Source organism: Scleropages formosus, chromosome 4 (genome assembly GCF_900964775.1).
Source record: "Scleropages formosus chromosome 4, fSclFor1.1, whole genome shotgun sequence".
Lineage (NCBI taxonomy): Eukaryota > Metazoa > Chordata > Actinopteri > Osteoglossiformes > Osteoglossidae > Scleropages > Scleropages formosus.
Window position 1 is genome coordinate 32,334,623 of NC_041809.1, and position 15,090 is coordinate 32,349,712.

General features: G+C 44.7%; 1 protein-coding gene across 2 annotated transcripts in view; it reads left to right on the forward strand.

Moving 5' to 3' along the window:
* The first annotated feature begins 9,900 nt into the window (after positions 1–9,900).
* dpysl3 (dihydropyrimidinase like 3) overlaps positions 9,901–15,090 on the forward strand; it is a 33,828-nt gene continuing 28,638 nt past the window's right edge. The window contains exon 1 of one of the 2 annotated variants that reach the window (XM_029251002.1): positions 9,901–10,341. In XM_029251002.1, the coding sequence (XP_029106835.1) occupies positions 9,958–10,341 (384 nt within the window). In that variant the 5' untranslated portion in view covers positions 9,901–9,957. The remainder of the gene's footprint in view (positions 10,342–15,090) is intronic. The other variant, XM_029251001.1, reaches the window with a different exon arrangement.

Genomic DNA, 15,090 nt, shown 5'->3' on the forward strand with positions numbered 1-15,090 from the left:
CACCCCTCCCCCCCCCACCATACAGTTGTGTAAAATACATTGGTTCACGTGCATTTCTGGACTTACGCCGTGTTTGCGTATAACTCGGAGACTTCCGCCTGCCTTTGTGTGAATAACCCCCTTTGCGTGCAGCTTGAACAGTAATGGCCCACGGCAGTCTTTCACTACGGTAAAGAGGCGAACTGCTGTGTATTGTGATGACAGCTGCCAAACGAACTTTTGAATGTACATAAGTCCCGAAAAGGCGGGCGTCCTCTCGCTCCCGTCCCCTCGCCCTCGCTCCTCTTTTCTCATTTGTACTCAAACGGATCGGTTCTTCTTTACCAGCAGGAGTCGCACTACTGCGTGCGGCACGATAGCTCAGACACCCTTTAATATCCCCCTCCGATGAGCGTGTAAATACTCCTGGCCTTTTTTCGTACCGACATCTCAGTAAAACGAGCAGAAGCACCGCTGTACTTCCGAACTGGTGTTTGCTCTTTTTTTTATATACTTTTTTGGCTACTCGATCGTTTCTGCAGACATGGACGGTGCGCCAGCCCACTGGGTTATTTTCTTTCTACCGGGGTGAAATAAGAGATCGCCGGTGTAACCGATATCGGATGCGTATCCACCCTTCCACCCCGGCTTTGTCTTTGCTTTTGCAGTATTAACAAGTCCAACAAGCCCCGGTCATAACTTCTGTTTACCTATAGCGACTAGTGGCTCCCTTTTTTTCGAGACTGACCAAGAGAGTTAAAGGGAATGAATGTCAACCACCTTGACCTCTGACCGAGTCCAGTTTTAATATGCTAGAAATTGCCTTAAATACGCCGTTCCTCACATACGATTGGTCCTTTTATTTATTTCATCTACAGCATGACGTGTGCTAGGATTGTGGTGTGTTACATCCGTGAAAGGATCTGTTCATAGTTAGATTTTTTTTTTTTTTTTTTTGTAAATTTTGTCTTCCAGAAGAAATTTACTTTGAGCCCATCCTTTTTGTAGTATATGCAGCAAAAAAAAAGGACGACAATAAAAAGGAAACTTCTTTACCTTAAATGATCTTCCTTCTTACGCTGCTTGTTTGTTGATTCACGCCACATATTTTCACGAGTTCGTTATGGCAGGGCGTGGAAATGAAGTCGACTGCAGCCGCTGGAAAACGGCCTGGGCGGAGTGAATCGGATACGTTCCAGAGGATTTTGTGAGGTCGCTTGATGAAACAGCACTATTTTAATGATCCTCCAGGGAACTCACACACATTCATACAAAAGGTCTATTAGATTCATTATACACACACACAATATCTATAACCTCATGTGCCAAGCAAGGTCACAGCAAACCAGAGCCTAACCCAGCAACACAGGGTGCAAGGGGAGGGGACACATCCCATATAGGGCACCACTCCCCCGCAACGTACCCCAAGCAGGCTTCGAACTTCAGACCCACCACACAGCAGGCGCCTGCCAAACCCACCATGCCACCACACCCCCTGGAATCACACACACACACACACACACACACACATTTTCAGAACCGCTTTGTCCCTTACGGGGTCACGGGGAACCGGAGCCTACCCGGCAACACAGGGCGTAAGGCCAGAGGGGGAGGGGACACACCCAGGACGGGACGCCAGTCCGCCGCAAGGCACCCCAAGCGGGACTTGAACCCCAGACCCACCGGAGAGCAGGACTGCGGTCCAACCCACTGCGCCACCGCACCCCCTCCCCCCCTGGAATCATTTCCTCGAAACTCTTCAGTGTAAAGCTAAACATCATTCAGTACTTGCCAGTCTACACTGTGATCCTTATGATACCTTTTAGGTAAAGAGTTTTGCTAAAAAAAAGGCCCTGATTTCACTGTAGTAACTTAAAATCGAAAACGTGATGCATAAAGTCCTGCTTGAAAGTATGTGAACCCTATAAGGATAGTCATTATTCTTGTATAAAATATTAAAATAAATATAAGTATATATATATATATATATATATATATATATATATATATTATATATATATAAGTATAAAATATTAAAATAAACACATAAAATCTAAACCTTAAGCTTTTAAATGAATAAATGATTGTGATTTACACACCAAAAGGGGGGTGTGGTGGCACAACGGGTTTGGCCAGGGCCTGCTTTCCGGTGGGTTTGGGGTTCGAGTCCTGCTTGGGCTGCCTTGCGATGGACTGGTGTGTCATCCCCTCCAGCCTTGTGCCCTGTGTTGCTGGGTTAGGCTCCAGCTTGCTGTGATCCTGCTCAGGACAAGCAGTTTCAGACAACGTGTGTGATTTACACACCTATATAATTAATAAATGGTCATGGTTTAAACACCTGAGCCTACTTGGTTTAACCAGTGAAACTTTGGGTTCACCTTATTTTATTTATTTTTTTTCTGCTACGCATATGATTTCCTCTAAGGCAACATATGGAATTGGTCATTACAAACCTATTATGTCAGGTGAGACAGACTACTTCTCATTAAATAATGATTTTGTGGTAAAACTAGGGGATGCAAGGAGTTTGAATATTTCCAAGCAACGCTGCATGTACGTTTATGCAGTACTTAGTCATAAATACATATAAAATACATTTTTCATACATATAATAATGATGCTGCAGTATATGCAAAATAGTATAGCGGCGTACCCAAACATTGTATACTAGTAAAGATGGGAATTGATCCACTGATTGGTGCAAATGGAATATCCCATCCACAGAGCTCCCATCATGACTTAGTAGACCGCTGTGTGACCGGAGAGCCGGAGTGGGTGAGCATGGAGGGGGATGACATCATGGCCAGAGGCCCTGGCAGAGGGACCCCATAGTGTTCTCTGAACAACTTTAATTAGGTCATTGATTTCCAATGGGCTTTGGATTCTTTATGTCATCTGGCTGGAGGGAAATGAAGCATGCTGTCTGTTGTCCAACAATGAATGGCAGGTTAACCCTTCTCTTCCGTAAAATCATTCCGGAGGAACTGACCTATTTGAAAAGGTTTCTCAGTAGACTCTCGTTTGCCGCTGCAGGGTGGTGCGAAGTGGACGCGAAGACGGTTTCTGTCTAGGCGCAACAGCTGGGTCTCTTCTTCAGAGATGCTGCGTCCCTCTCCTGTTAAACAGCAGAGCGAGATCACTGGTGTGCGAAATCAGAGTTTTCGACCAGTGTTTTCCCTCTGCGATGCTCGCTTCGTTCTCAACGTCGGAATATTGAGCCGGTCCTTTAATGGACATTTTCTGGATCTTACAACCTACCGCGTTGAGCGCTAGATTTCATTCAGATTAATTTTGCATATGATGCGAGTATACGCTCTGTGGAAACGCAGAAGAAAAAGGTAAATGTGTTGCCTGTCCAAGTCCCAGGAAGAAGCCTGCTGTTGTACACGTGAGGACACATCCTGCTCTATTGATGGATTTAACTGTAAATCCCGCTGGAAACATCGGGCAATGAAGCAACAGCAATCGAGCAGGAAATGAGGGCTCAGAAATGATCTAATGCAGCTGCGAAGCAACCGAACACAGGGGAAATAAAAGTGAACTTCTACCAACCATAGGCTGGAAGGTCCAGCGGAATCACGGTGCTGTAGAGCCCAGACCAGAACGAAGGACCTTCGGGTCTGTAATTTCATTTTCAAGCCATAACTCGATTTCATTCTTTCATCGCAGCCGGAAGCAGCTGGAAGGACGAGGCGCCCTGTGAATGGGCTCCGTTATTTATTCATATCTGCCCCCTGCTACAGTGGGCCAGCAGATCAATCACCATTTAAACATTGATTCCCGCTCTATCCAGTTTCCTGCTGAGTGGTTCCCCTGAGGTCAGGTAGCACAACGTTAACTGTCCAGACCCCTTGGAGGCTTTCCGTAGCTGTCCTTCCACAGATGTCCAGCATAACCTTATTTACTTATCGGTATTTCTTTCCCCACGGCAATGTCTCGTTTTCCAGCGCTACCAAAAAATAATTGAAAAATCTTATTGCCCTCTCATCATGTCAATTGTTGCACTCTGAATGTTTTTCGACTGCGACGTCAACATTACGTGTGAATTAATTCAAGACGAAAAAAAGAGTCTTATGATAGCTATTGAATTTGGCTCGGTCTGTCACGGACTGAGCGATGTAATGAAATGCGTTTGTTATTAAAAGAAAGCGCATTAAGCATATTAGAATATTTGCTAATGAAGCATATTAAAACAAATGTGTGCAGAACCGTCTTATTAGAGGCACTTTCAGAAGGTAGCAGTAACCACTTTGAAAGACACGGTAACTGGCAGTCCCAGCCAGCGCTGTAATGTGAGTCTTTAATGCAAACTGAAAGACTTTTTTGTAAGACAGGGTGAACCCGAGGACGACCCACAGTATTCACTAATAGTTTTTAATTATTTATGTCATAATATTGTTTGCTGTGATTTCTAACGTTGAGTACTGCATATTAGGAAGAAACAGTTGATGGTACTGGGTGGCACAGCGAGTAGTGCTGCTCTCTCACAGCGCCTGGGTGGTGTGAGAGGATGTGGGATTGATCCCTGCTCAGTCTGTGTCTGTGTGGATTTCCACCAGGTGCTCTGGTTTCCTCCCACAGTCTAAAGACATGCTGTTCAGATTCCCCATAGTGTGTGAGTGACAGAGAGAGTGTGTTCCACTGATGTATGGATGAGTGACCCAGTGTAAGTAGTGTATCTAGCAGTGTAAGTCACCGCGGTAAATAAAGTGTGTGGGCTGATAACACTACATAGAGTTCACTGGAAGTTGGTTTGCAGAAAAGTGTCTGCTAAATAAGTAAATGTAGAAGAAATAGTTGGAAAACCTCGCTGAGCGTATCTAGTAATTAGAATGCACCTACATGAGAAATGCTTTTACTAAATATGATGTTAATTTGCAATATATTCTCCTCTTTTCTGCATATTACACATGTAGGTTTGAAACGCTTACAGAAATGCACCCAGCTCTAGAACAGAGAAAACAGAGAAGGAAAAGGGGGAAATATGTAAGATTTATGAAGATCTTTTTCGACATCCTCTATTTGTAACAACATTAATAGATGGGAATAAACCTGTTTTTTTTTTTTCCAGAAAAATTGAACCTGTGTTTATCACGCTGGGTTCCGAGGCAACAAAGCAAACCAGTATTTTAGCGCTCCATCGATTTCATGTTCTTCTCAAGCCAGCGTTGATGCTACATTTCACCTAGAAAAGTTATTTAAAAGTAACTGATATAAAGAGTCAAGAGCTATGCAAAAATGAACTTATGACAGGTTTAATTGTCTTTTTGGGGCTCCTGCCTCCGAGGACTGACTAACCGTTTTGAAAAGCTGTTCCTGTTAAATCAGATAAAATTGCAGGCCGTGTTTCTATTTTAGAAAGGAGACAAGGACCTTACTTGTGTTTAGTCCTAACCCAACGTAGAGCTTGATCAGCTGATCTTGTTTAAGCGGTAAAGGAATGGGGACACGTAATATCTGCTGCTCGACTCCACTATTCTAAGCGTTGCGAGATCTGCAAAAAAGCCCTTGTCAGAACCTTTAAAAGTAAATTTACACTTGGTGTTTTCCAAAGCAGACCAATATTGTCTGATGCATATGTCTGGGTTTGTTGGATGACACATCGTGTTCACTGAATTTCCACTCCCTGGATGACTTCATCCTCCTTGTGTTTGTCATTCCGTTCCAGAACGGGAGCGAGTGGCCTGCGTATTGCGTGGCCTGCCGCCGTGCGCCCGTCGAGGAGCGGTGTAGAATTTCAGCAGCGGTGCGAACGTGTCCCTGCTGCTGTCCAAGATCACTTCACTTTAATCATGTCTATGTGATAGCTGTCCTGTCCCTTCTTACACGTTGGCCTGCTGTACATAAAACGTGTGTGTAAAAGTTACATACAAAAGTTTCATTATGCCTTATGGCTGGAAAATTTTTTACGTTTTGGGTTCTCTTAGGAGCGTTTAGCTCACAAGCAATTTGTAATTACTATGGCAATAACTGTAGAAAAAAATAGGCTTTAATTATATTCCCCTGTGTATTTCAATCACTTACGCTCACTTTCCATGACTGGCTTTTCCAAGTCAGGGTCACAGTGGTCAGGAACCTATCCTGGAAGCTCTCTACACAAGGCTAAGCAGGGTACACCCTGGACGGGTTGCTAGTCTGTTGCAGGGTAGCCATACACTCTACTGGGAGAGTCATCAATTAACCTGAAAGGCATGTTTTCTTTTTCTGTGGGAGGAAACCAGAGCAGCTGGAGAAAACCTCATTAAAACAGGAAGAACACGCAAACTCCACAAAGACCGAACTGGATTCAAACACATGCCCAAAAAGCCCAGGTACTATGAGGCAGCAGTGCAACCTACTACACCCATACCACCCTATGAAAATTTCAACATTATCAAATATTTAGCTTTACTTTACAGGGGGTGTGGTGGTGCAGTGGGTTTGGCTGGGGCCTGCTTTCTCGTGGGTCTGGGGTTCAAGTCCCGCTTGGGGTGCCTTGCGATGGACTGGCGTCCCGTCCTGGGTGTGTCCCCTCCCCCTCCAGCCTTCTGCCCTGTGTTGCTGGGTTAGGCTCCGGCTCCCTGCGACCCCGTATGGGACAAGCGTTCAGACAACGTAGCTTTACTTTACATCATTCAATATTTTAGTGTTTGCATTTCCTAATTTTTTCCATCCATCCACCCGTCCATCCATAACTGCTTATCCAATGCAGGGCCACCTTAGCAGCACAGGGTGCAAGGTAGGATATATCCTGGAGAGAAAAGCAGCCAACTGCACAACATTACCACATTTTTTGCAGCAGATTATGAATATTACCATTACATTTCATTATGTAGAGGAAACCTTGCAGTGACCATGCTGACTCTTTCAAATCTGTCCTCCTACTGTGTGTCTCCACACTGATGTTACAGTGAGGATCATTTCACATGTAACTGCGGCAGCTCCAACGTTCCCATTATCTACATGTGAAATGAAATCATGAATACAGAGAGGGACAGGAAGTCACGTTGAGACGTTGATGAAATTACCTCCCCCTGTCACTCAGAACTGCTGAATGTCTGTCTACATTTAAGCAGGGTCTTATAACTCACCTCTTCTGCACTCACTTCTCCCATGGTCTCTTAAGTTCATGTAAGGTGTAAATGTTCATACTCTATAACTCTGAGATCATAACTGTCAAGTAATGGATAAACTTTCACGCAGCTACTCCTGTAATGTGAAAGTTTAATAATTTTAAAAATATTAGGACTGTGATTAGGAATTGTTGATTATTTGGATCAACTTTTAAGCAGCTACTCATGTGATGAACGTTGGTTCATATGGTGGAAAGTAACTAACTATTTTAGAATCTGCATCTGCATCCAAGCCTCTCTTTTGGCTAATATAATGCACACATTGTATTTTCCATGAGATGAACATCGCTTTGGAGAAAATTGTCTGCTAAATGGGGGGTGCAGTGGCGCAGTGGGTTGGACTGGGTCCTGCTCTCCGGTGGGTCTGGGGTTTGAGTCCCACTTGGGGTGCCTTGCGGCGAACTGGCGTCCCGTCCTGGGTGTGTCCCCTCCCCCTCCAGCCTTACGCCCTGAGTTGCCGGGTTAGGCTCCCCGCGACCTCATCTGGGACAAGCGGTTCAGAAAATGTGTGTGTGTGTGTCTGCTAAATGATTAAATGTAAATGAGATGGTATTACATTATAACTTTCAAAAATTTGTAACAATTTTTCATCAAACAGGGTTCCAGTTGGAGTACCATGAGTGGTTAGGTGTAGGTTCGATTCCAGCTCAGTCTCTATGGAGTTTGCGTGGGTTTCCCCTGGGTACTCTAGTTTCCTCCCACAGTCCATAAGACATGTGTTTCAGGTGAACTAATTACTCTAAATTACCTGTTGTGTGTGAAGCTGGGGATGAATGGGTGTGTGAGATTACCCCGTGATGGACTGATGTCCCTCCCATAGTGTATTCTTACTATCTTAATGTCCTTTGTTTCCAGGACCATAACTTCAACAAGCAGTAAGTTACAGTCGAGGTCCAACTGCAACAAAAAAATAAATAAATAAATCAAAGCCACTGCACAATCTTTACATTTGATAACTATTTGTGTATAATAGATATCTAATGTACGTGAGGAATATGAAGTGTTCCAATCTATACCACATTATGGCTCTGTTCAATGCACCAAATATCAAAGATTCCCGTAAAAAAGAAGAAGACAAAGTACAAGTACAAGCTAAAGCGGTAACACTTGAAAGGGGACCTAGCATTACACTTCACTTCCTGGAATCAGTGGGTTATATGAATAAAATAATAAACACTCAATAAAATGTAACTTCGTAAAGATGATCAGCAATTATTTAGGTTTGACAGATTTGAACCTACTGATTCTCAAGGACCCAAACATCAGGCTCTCTGTGTCTCAGATGCTTCAGTTTGAAAAAAATGTCAGGTAGCTCGTTCAAAAACGATCTTCACGAAGATGTCATGACTCAGCATCCAGCCGTGAAACAGTCTTTCCGCCTCTTTTTGTGGGTGTCTGAGATGCGCAAGAAAGGCGTGGGTCCGGCGACCACAGATTGTGAGGGTGTGCTTCTTTATCTCTGCGTGTGTTGTCACTGTATATGTGTGTGTGTGAGTGTGTGTCAGCGCCCTGTCAGACAGACTGCCATCTTCATGCTGAGTGGACTCGTCTCTTTCTGCTGTGTTGTCAACTCGATGCCAAGAGGCCGGCGGCTCCCTTAAAGACACAGCTATTCTGATCATTTCATCATAAACTCTGAACTATGTAACGTAAATGCTTATATTAAAAAAAAAGTACTAGAAAGGTGATTAGGAATCGTCGATATTCTGGTAAAGTTTTATGCAGCTGCTTGTGTGATGAACGTTGGTCTATATGGTGAAGGAAATTAACTGACTGTACTTAAGAGTCACACATCTGCAGCTATGCCTCTTTCTCCTAATGTAATGCACAAATAGTATTTTCTATGAGATGTGCGTTGCTTTGAGGAAAAGTGTCTGCTAAATGAATAAATGTAAATGGAAATGATACAAATTATCAATGTATTAATTTCCCAAAGCGTGTGAAAGACAGCTGGGGACACTGTTACGAGTCCTGAATGGACAGCTAGTGCCTTTACGATGGACGAGGCCCTCTGGGGAAGACAATACTATGGTAACAAGTGCATCTGGTTGAAGTTGAGCCCCAGTTGCATACATTTCTTCTTTATCATACCCTGTTTATTTCTTAGAGAAATGAAAAGCGGTGATTTTGCTCAAAAGCGTGTGAATTTCCTCTAGAAAATTATTGGACAGGTATTCCCATGATATCATTTACGTCACTTAGCCTAAGCACAGCGTTCTGTGTATTGCACATTTTAACACAGTAAAATACTGTGACACAAAGCTCCTTCTTAGCAAAGTTTTTCTGAGCCATGAACTGCTGAGAATAATTTCTAATACTGCAGTATTGGGGTTTACTATTTCATGAAAGAGCTCCTTATTTTGTAGGATGATGTAAAATACTAAACTGAATGAATTTTCTCTGTAGTGCGGGATCAGTTTCCTTTCGACTTGCTTGAAACTTTTGAGTTATGCTGCATAATTATGTTTTCTTTTTAAAGGGTATTTTTGGAGCCGCTTCTCCCGGTGCTGCTTCTGCACTTTCCCGGAGCACGAGAGCAGGGTTCCGGCTGATGGTTCGAGCCCGAGGCTGCACCGACCCTGGAGCTGCTGACCGTCCACCATCCACCTGACCGCTGACCGGTGCCGGTCTGTCCGCGGAGGGGACCCTGCATCCTGGTTGTCATGGCAACGCAGACAGCGCCTCCACCCCTCCTGTTATCAACCGCCCCGTACTGCGTGGCCAGGACACTCTGTGAGCACCGGGAACACACAGAAGCACACAGACACACACAAACACACACAAACACACACACACACACACACACACACACACACTCACGCGCACACACTCCTCCTGCGCTTCGCTCTCAGCCCAGTTAAGGATCATGGCCGATCGCAGGCGCGACTGGTGGGACAAGGAGGACGACCTGCCCGTGTACCTCGCCCGGCCGGGCACAACGGACCAGGTGCCGCGGCAGAAGTTCGGCGGCATGTTCTGCAGCGTGGAGGGGGCCTACGAAAGCAAGACGATCGACTTCGACGCGCTGAGCGTCGGGCAGCGGAGCTCCAGGGGCGCCGGTCAGCGGGCGGCCGCGCGGGGCTCCGCGAGCCCGGAGGGAGGGGAGCGGGAGCGCGAGCCGGAGCGCGAGCCGGAGCGGGAGCCGCCGCGTGAGGCGGCGGGACAGCCTGGGGATCGCGGCGTCGGAATAATAAGCAGCACCGGCGGCGCCGGGGGCAAAGAGCTCCTGCAGAACCTGGACGACCTCGGGGTAAGAGGAAGAGAAAGAGAAGGAGACAAGTCCAGTTTTACACTGTTAGAAAAGAAAGAAAGAAAGAAAGAAAGAAAGAAAGAAAGAAAGAAAGAAAGAAAGAAAGAAAGAAAAAGAAAGTGTTTTGCGAAGACGTGATGAAACTAGTCGTGTTCGGTAACAAAGAAGGGCAGATCGCGGGTCGACCTGCGCCTCTTCTCTTGTCGTGCGCCTCTTCTTCTCCAGCTTTTTCAGTTTTTGCACAGTACGGTACAGTACAGTACTACTACGTTTTCACACTGGGGCTCTTTCTCACCCCCCCCCCCCCCACACACACACGCACTTTGCGCTCAGAACCTGAATAGGTGCGCATCTAGGTGCGCTCGTGCTTCTGTTCGGAAAGGTCCGTTTCCTAATGAAGATCTTCACTTTTTTTTAAGTGATCGGTAGGTGTGTGAGAGTCTGAGAAGGAAGGGTGGATGCGGACGAGTTCTGTCGGGTTAAGCCTTAGTTAAGTTAAGGGCTCCGGCTGTTGCACCGCATCGCTTTTTGGCTTAAAAAACTAAAGTTTTTATCCCACTCGATTGGTGTCAACTGGCGGAAATGTCCGCAGCCCGGTGGAGTGTGTCGCACGCAGACAGCCGCCGGTACACACACACACACACACACACACACACACACACACACACACACACACACACACACACACAGCCCGTCGCAGGTATTTACTGTAAATAATTCACATCACTGTAAGAGAAGTAAAAAATTAAAGAGCCTCGCTCGCTTCCTCAGACTGAGAAAGTGACAGCTGGTCCTCCGCCTCTTCCAGCCTGGACTCCAGCTGCCCAGTCCTTTAACTCCCAACCCCCCGCCCCCCCCCCCCAAAAAAAAAACCAAACAAAAAAACTATAATCAAGTTTGACAATATTCAGTGTAGATGAACTCTTAATGTAACATCGATGACTGCTGTCCATTAATCAGTGACTTTTTCTTTGAACGTCTTTCAAGTGTGGCAACAGCAGGAGGGTTGGAAACATTCTGTTATTCCCTCAAAAAGTCTCATTGTTTAAAATATCAATGTCAATACTCAATATTACCGGAATGCACTTTTTCTCATCTGACATATCACAAGAAATACCACATGGAAATATTACATAAAATTTCCCATAAAATGCACCCTGCTCAAATGGAAGGGATGCCCCCCTGCTTAGATTTTCATATTATAGGAAAGCTTTAAAAATGTGGAATTTGTAGGATGTAGAGTGTAGAATTTGGAAAACAATAGCTGGAAACTTTTTTTCTAATGTTGTCTGTATAGCATAAAATATATCACCTCAAACTCAGATTTTTACATTGCATCAGATTTATTTTTACTGTTTTCTGAAAGAGTCATTTGTTTAAAACTGTTTCATGCTGGAATCTCTGTGTAGATGTTTTTAGCTGCGTGGCGAGCATGATGTAACACAAAATGTTCATCTTGGGTTGAATGGGACAAAAAAGAAAGGCCTTAACGTGGGAAGTCCTGTTTCTCTGTACCAATTTGCATCTCTGCTCTCTCATTAATGGTTGAGAGACAGGATGGTCATGTGAAAAGGGTTTAATGAATTGTAACCTTTTGAGTAGGAGGCGCACCTTTAAGGCAGTAGAAAGCACAATCCGACTCCATTTATCTCGTCAAATGATACTTCTCCGCAAAGCAACTTATAAAGATTTACCCATTTATACAGGTGGGTAAGTATTACAGGAGCAATTTGGGGTTAATACCTTGCTCAAGGGTAATGCAGGTAAAGATAGACTTCGAACCTTTTCTGTGCAGGGTGGCAACTGTAACCACTACACCACCTGCTGACAGACATTCATTCGAACATCATTTGACCACCTCAAAGAAATCAGCTTGAATATGTTATGATACAAAGTATGAATATCATACAAAAGGCACAATCATTTTAAAAAATTATGCTTTGCGTAATCATCTGTAAGGGGGGGGGGGGGGGGGGGTGGTGCAGTGGGTTTGGCTGGGGCCTGCTTTCTGGTGGGTCTGGGGTTCGAGTCCCACTTGGGGCGCCTTGTGATGGACTGGCGTCCCGTCCTGGGTGTGTCCCCTCCCCCTCCAGCCTTACACCCCGTATTGCTGGGTTAGGCTCCAGCTCCCCACAACCGTGTATGGGACGAGAAGTTCGGATGATGTGTGTGTGTGAAATATTTGAGGAATTTTGTTACTTACATTTTCTGTGCGATGTTGATACAAAATTCCATGTCAACGCACATCTGAGAGCAATCCTGTAAACATCACAGCTCATGCAAAAGTTTGCGGGAAGTTTTTACAGACAGTTTTTAAGCTTAGTTTAGCCAGGTTTAATGGCAGCCCTTTACAAAGCCTGGTGAGGTCGAGTCAATTCGATTCCAAACATTACAATTACGCTGGTCTTCTGCCGCCACACGGCAATATTTACCTATGATTTATGATCACGGGCCCTGCAATATTTAAGCTTCTTCGGTCCAAAAGCAGGAAGTGCATTAGATGGACTTGGAGATGATTACAGTGTGTGACTGCAGTCCTGGCTGCAGAGACAGTCAGCTTTTGACATCCTTCCAAGGCCAGGAAGAGGAGAGAGGATTACATGGCGCAGGGGCCACTGGCTGGAGCTCTTCAGGTTCACTTCTTTTCTGTCACTGTCGGTCAGCGTCCCTTTCCAGTCAAGCGCTATAAATATTTTAAAAGTGCGTCTTTGTGGAGAAGGCAAAATTTCAGTGCACTTCATGATGGACTCGCTTGTCCTTCCTCCCAGCCAGCATTCGGAAAGATATTTGGCCACCATGTGGTGAAATACATAACTGCAATATTTTATTATCACAATTGTCTTTATGATTCTGGTCATTTTAGGTCAGCCTTCAAAATGTTTTCTTTCTTTCTTTCTTTCTTTCTTTCTTTCTTTCTTTCTTTCTTCATCCATTACTCCGAGCTCTTAATGTCATCAACATATTTCTATACGGGAAGTTTTTCTCTTTGTGCAGTCTGGTGTTTTTACGCTGCCAGAAAATGTTACCTTATAAAGATGTTAATATGACACTTTTAGCTGCTCTTCCGAGGGGAATGCAAAGTGCAGAGTTTGAAAAGGGATAGTGGGTGGCGTAGTGGTTAGAGCTGCTCACTTTCAACCCACAGGTTCGAATCCCACCACCAGCTGCTGTACCCTTGTGCACAGTACTTACCCTAATTTGCTTAAGTAAACTTACCCAGTTATTTACATTTATTAATTTAGCTGATGCTTTTCTCTGAAGCTACTTGCAATGTTAAGGTTTTTATAGTTATTTACCCACTTATACAGCTGGGTTTTCTTTCTATTACTGGAGCAATTTAGGGTATATGGGTATATAAATGGTAAACATACGATTACTTACCCAATACAAATGGGTAAATAACTGTTAGTCGCTTTGAAGAAAAGCATCATCGAAATGAATAAAAATGTAAACAGGAAATTGATGTTCTAGCTTCATATCACTATTTTGTGATGATATATTCCCTTTTCTGAACAAGATATGAAAGTACTGCCAATTACTGTAAATGTCTCTGTCGTTTGGCTTCTGCAACTTGTCTACTGTTCCACTCTGCCAGAGCCCCTGTTTATTAAATATGCCCAGCAGCTGCAGCATCGTTGATTGCGAATAATTAAGTTAACTGTAGTTGTTCAATTACTAACTGAAGCTGTCCTTTGTCCACTTGGATGTCAGGAACAAAACACGAACAGGTTTAGAAAGTACTTAACTTCATGATAAGTGGCAAAGACAAGAATATGCATTTCGCATTTTTTTTTCAATAATTGCTTTCAAAAATGTGGTATGAATAAGTAATTCAAAAGTACGATAACTGACTTATGTGCAACACTGTCAGTTTTGCAGAGCACTCTGTGTACATGGAGTATAATGGGAGTTATTGTGACAGTTTTGGGCAGCCCTGCCTTTCTGGGGCATGGTCCCAGCTGGGTGGCGGTGATGGTGGCGGTGGGGAGGACAGGGTGGAAGGGCACTTCTTTCCACACCTCCTCTCTCCCAAAGGTCTTGCTGTCCTTGAGGGCCTCAGCTAATCCCCATGTTTTACATGGGGGTGGTGGAAAGGTTGGATCAGACATCCCAGCCCTTTACTCACAGAGGCTCCATTTTTCCACACTCTACACTCATACAATAAAAGCACTCATATGCTTGCGATGCTCAGATTTAGCTTGCAGAATGGAGTGTCCCATCCAGTCAAAATCCATTGTTGGCACATTCCCAAGCGATGAAAATATCACAACTATATTCCGTCTCCCAACTCTGCCATGAAAGGTAAAGAGAGCGACATAGCGTGTAGTTGTCGCTGTGTATCTTTGCAGCCCTGCGTGTGGTTCGCTGTGCTCTTCCCTTCGTAAGCTCTCGGCGCGAGAGACTCGTCATTATTAAACGTAAGTACTGAAAGGACGCAGGGATTGCGTGGCCCTCTTATCGCAGCTGTAAGAGGATATATGTGACAAAATTTTGCCGTGGTGTTTCCTAACACCAGCTGGTGCAAAATCGACACAGTACCGTTGTTTCAAGACACTTTCTTTACGAGTGCAGCTCCACTTTAGATGTCTGAACAATGCCTCTTGTACTCCACGAATAATGATCCCACTGGTGGTGGGGGGTTGGCTTTGGAGGAGGAGGAGGTCCCCCCCCCAGACAATGGAAACACATGGCAGGACTGAGGAGAACTGAGGAGCCAACAGCTGTTCCCCAGGAGCCCGTCCCAAGGTC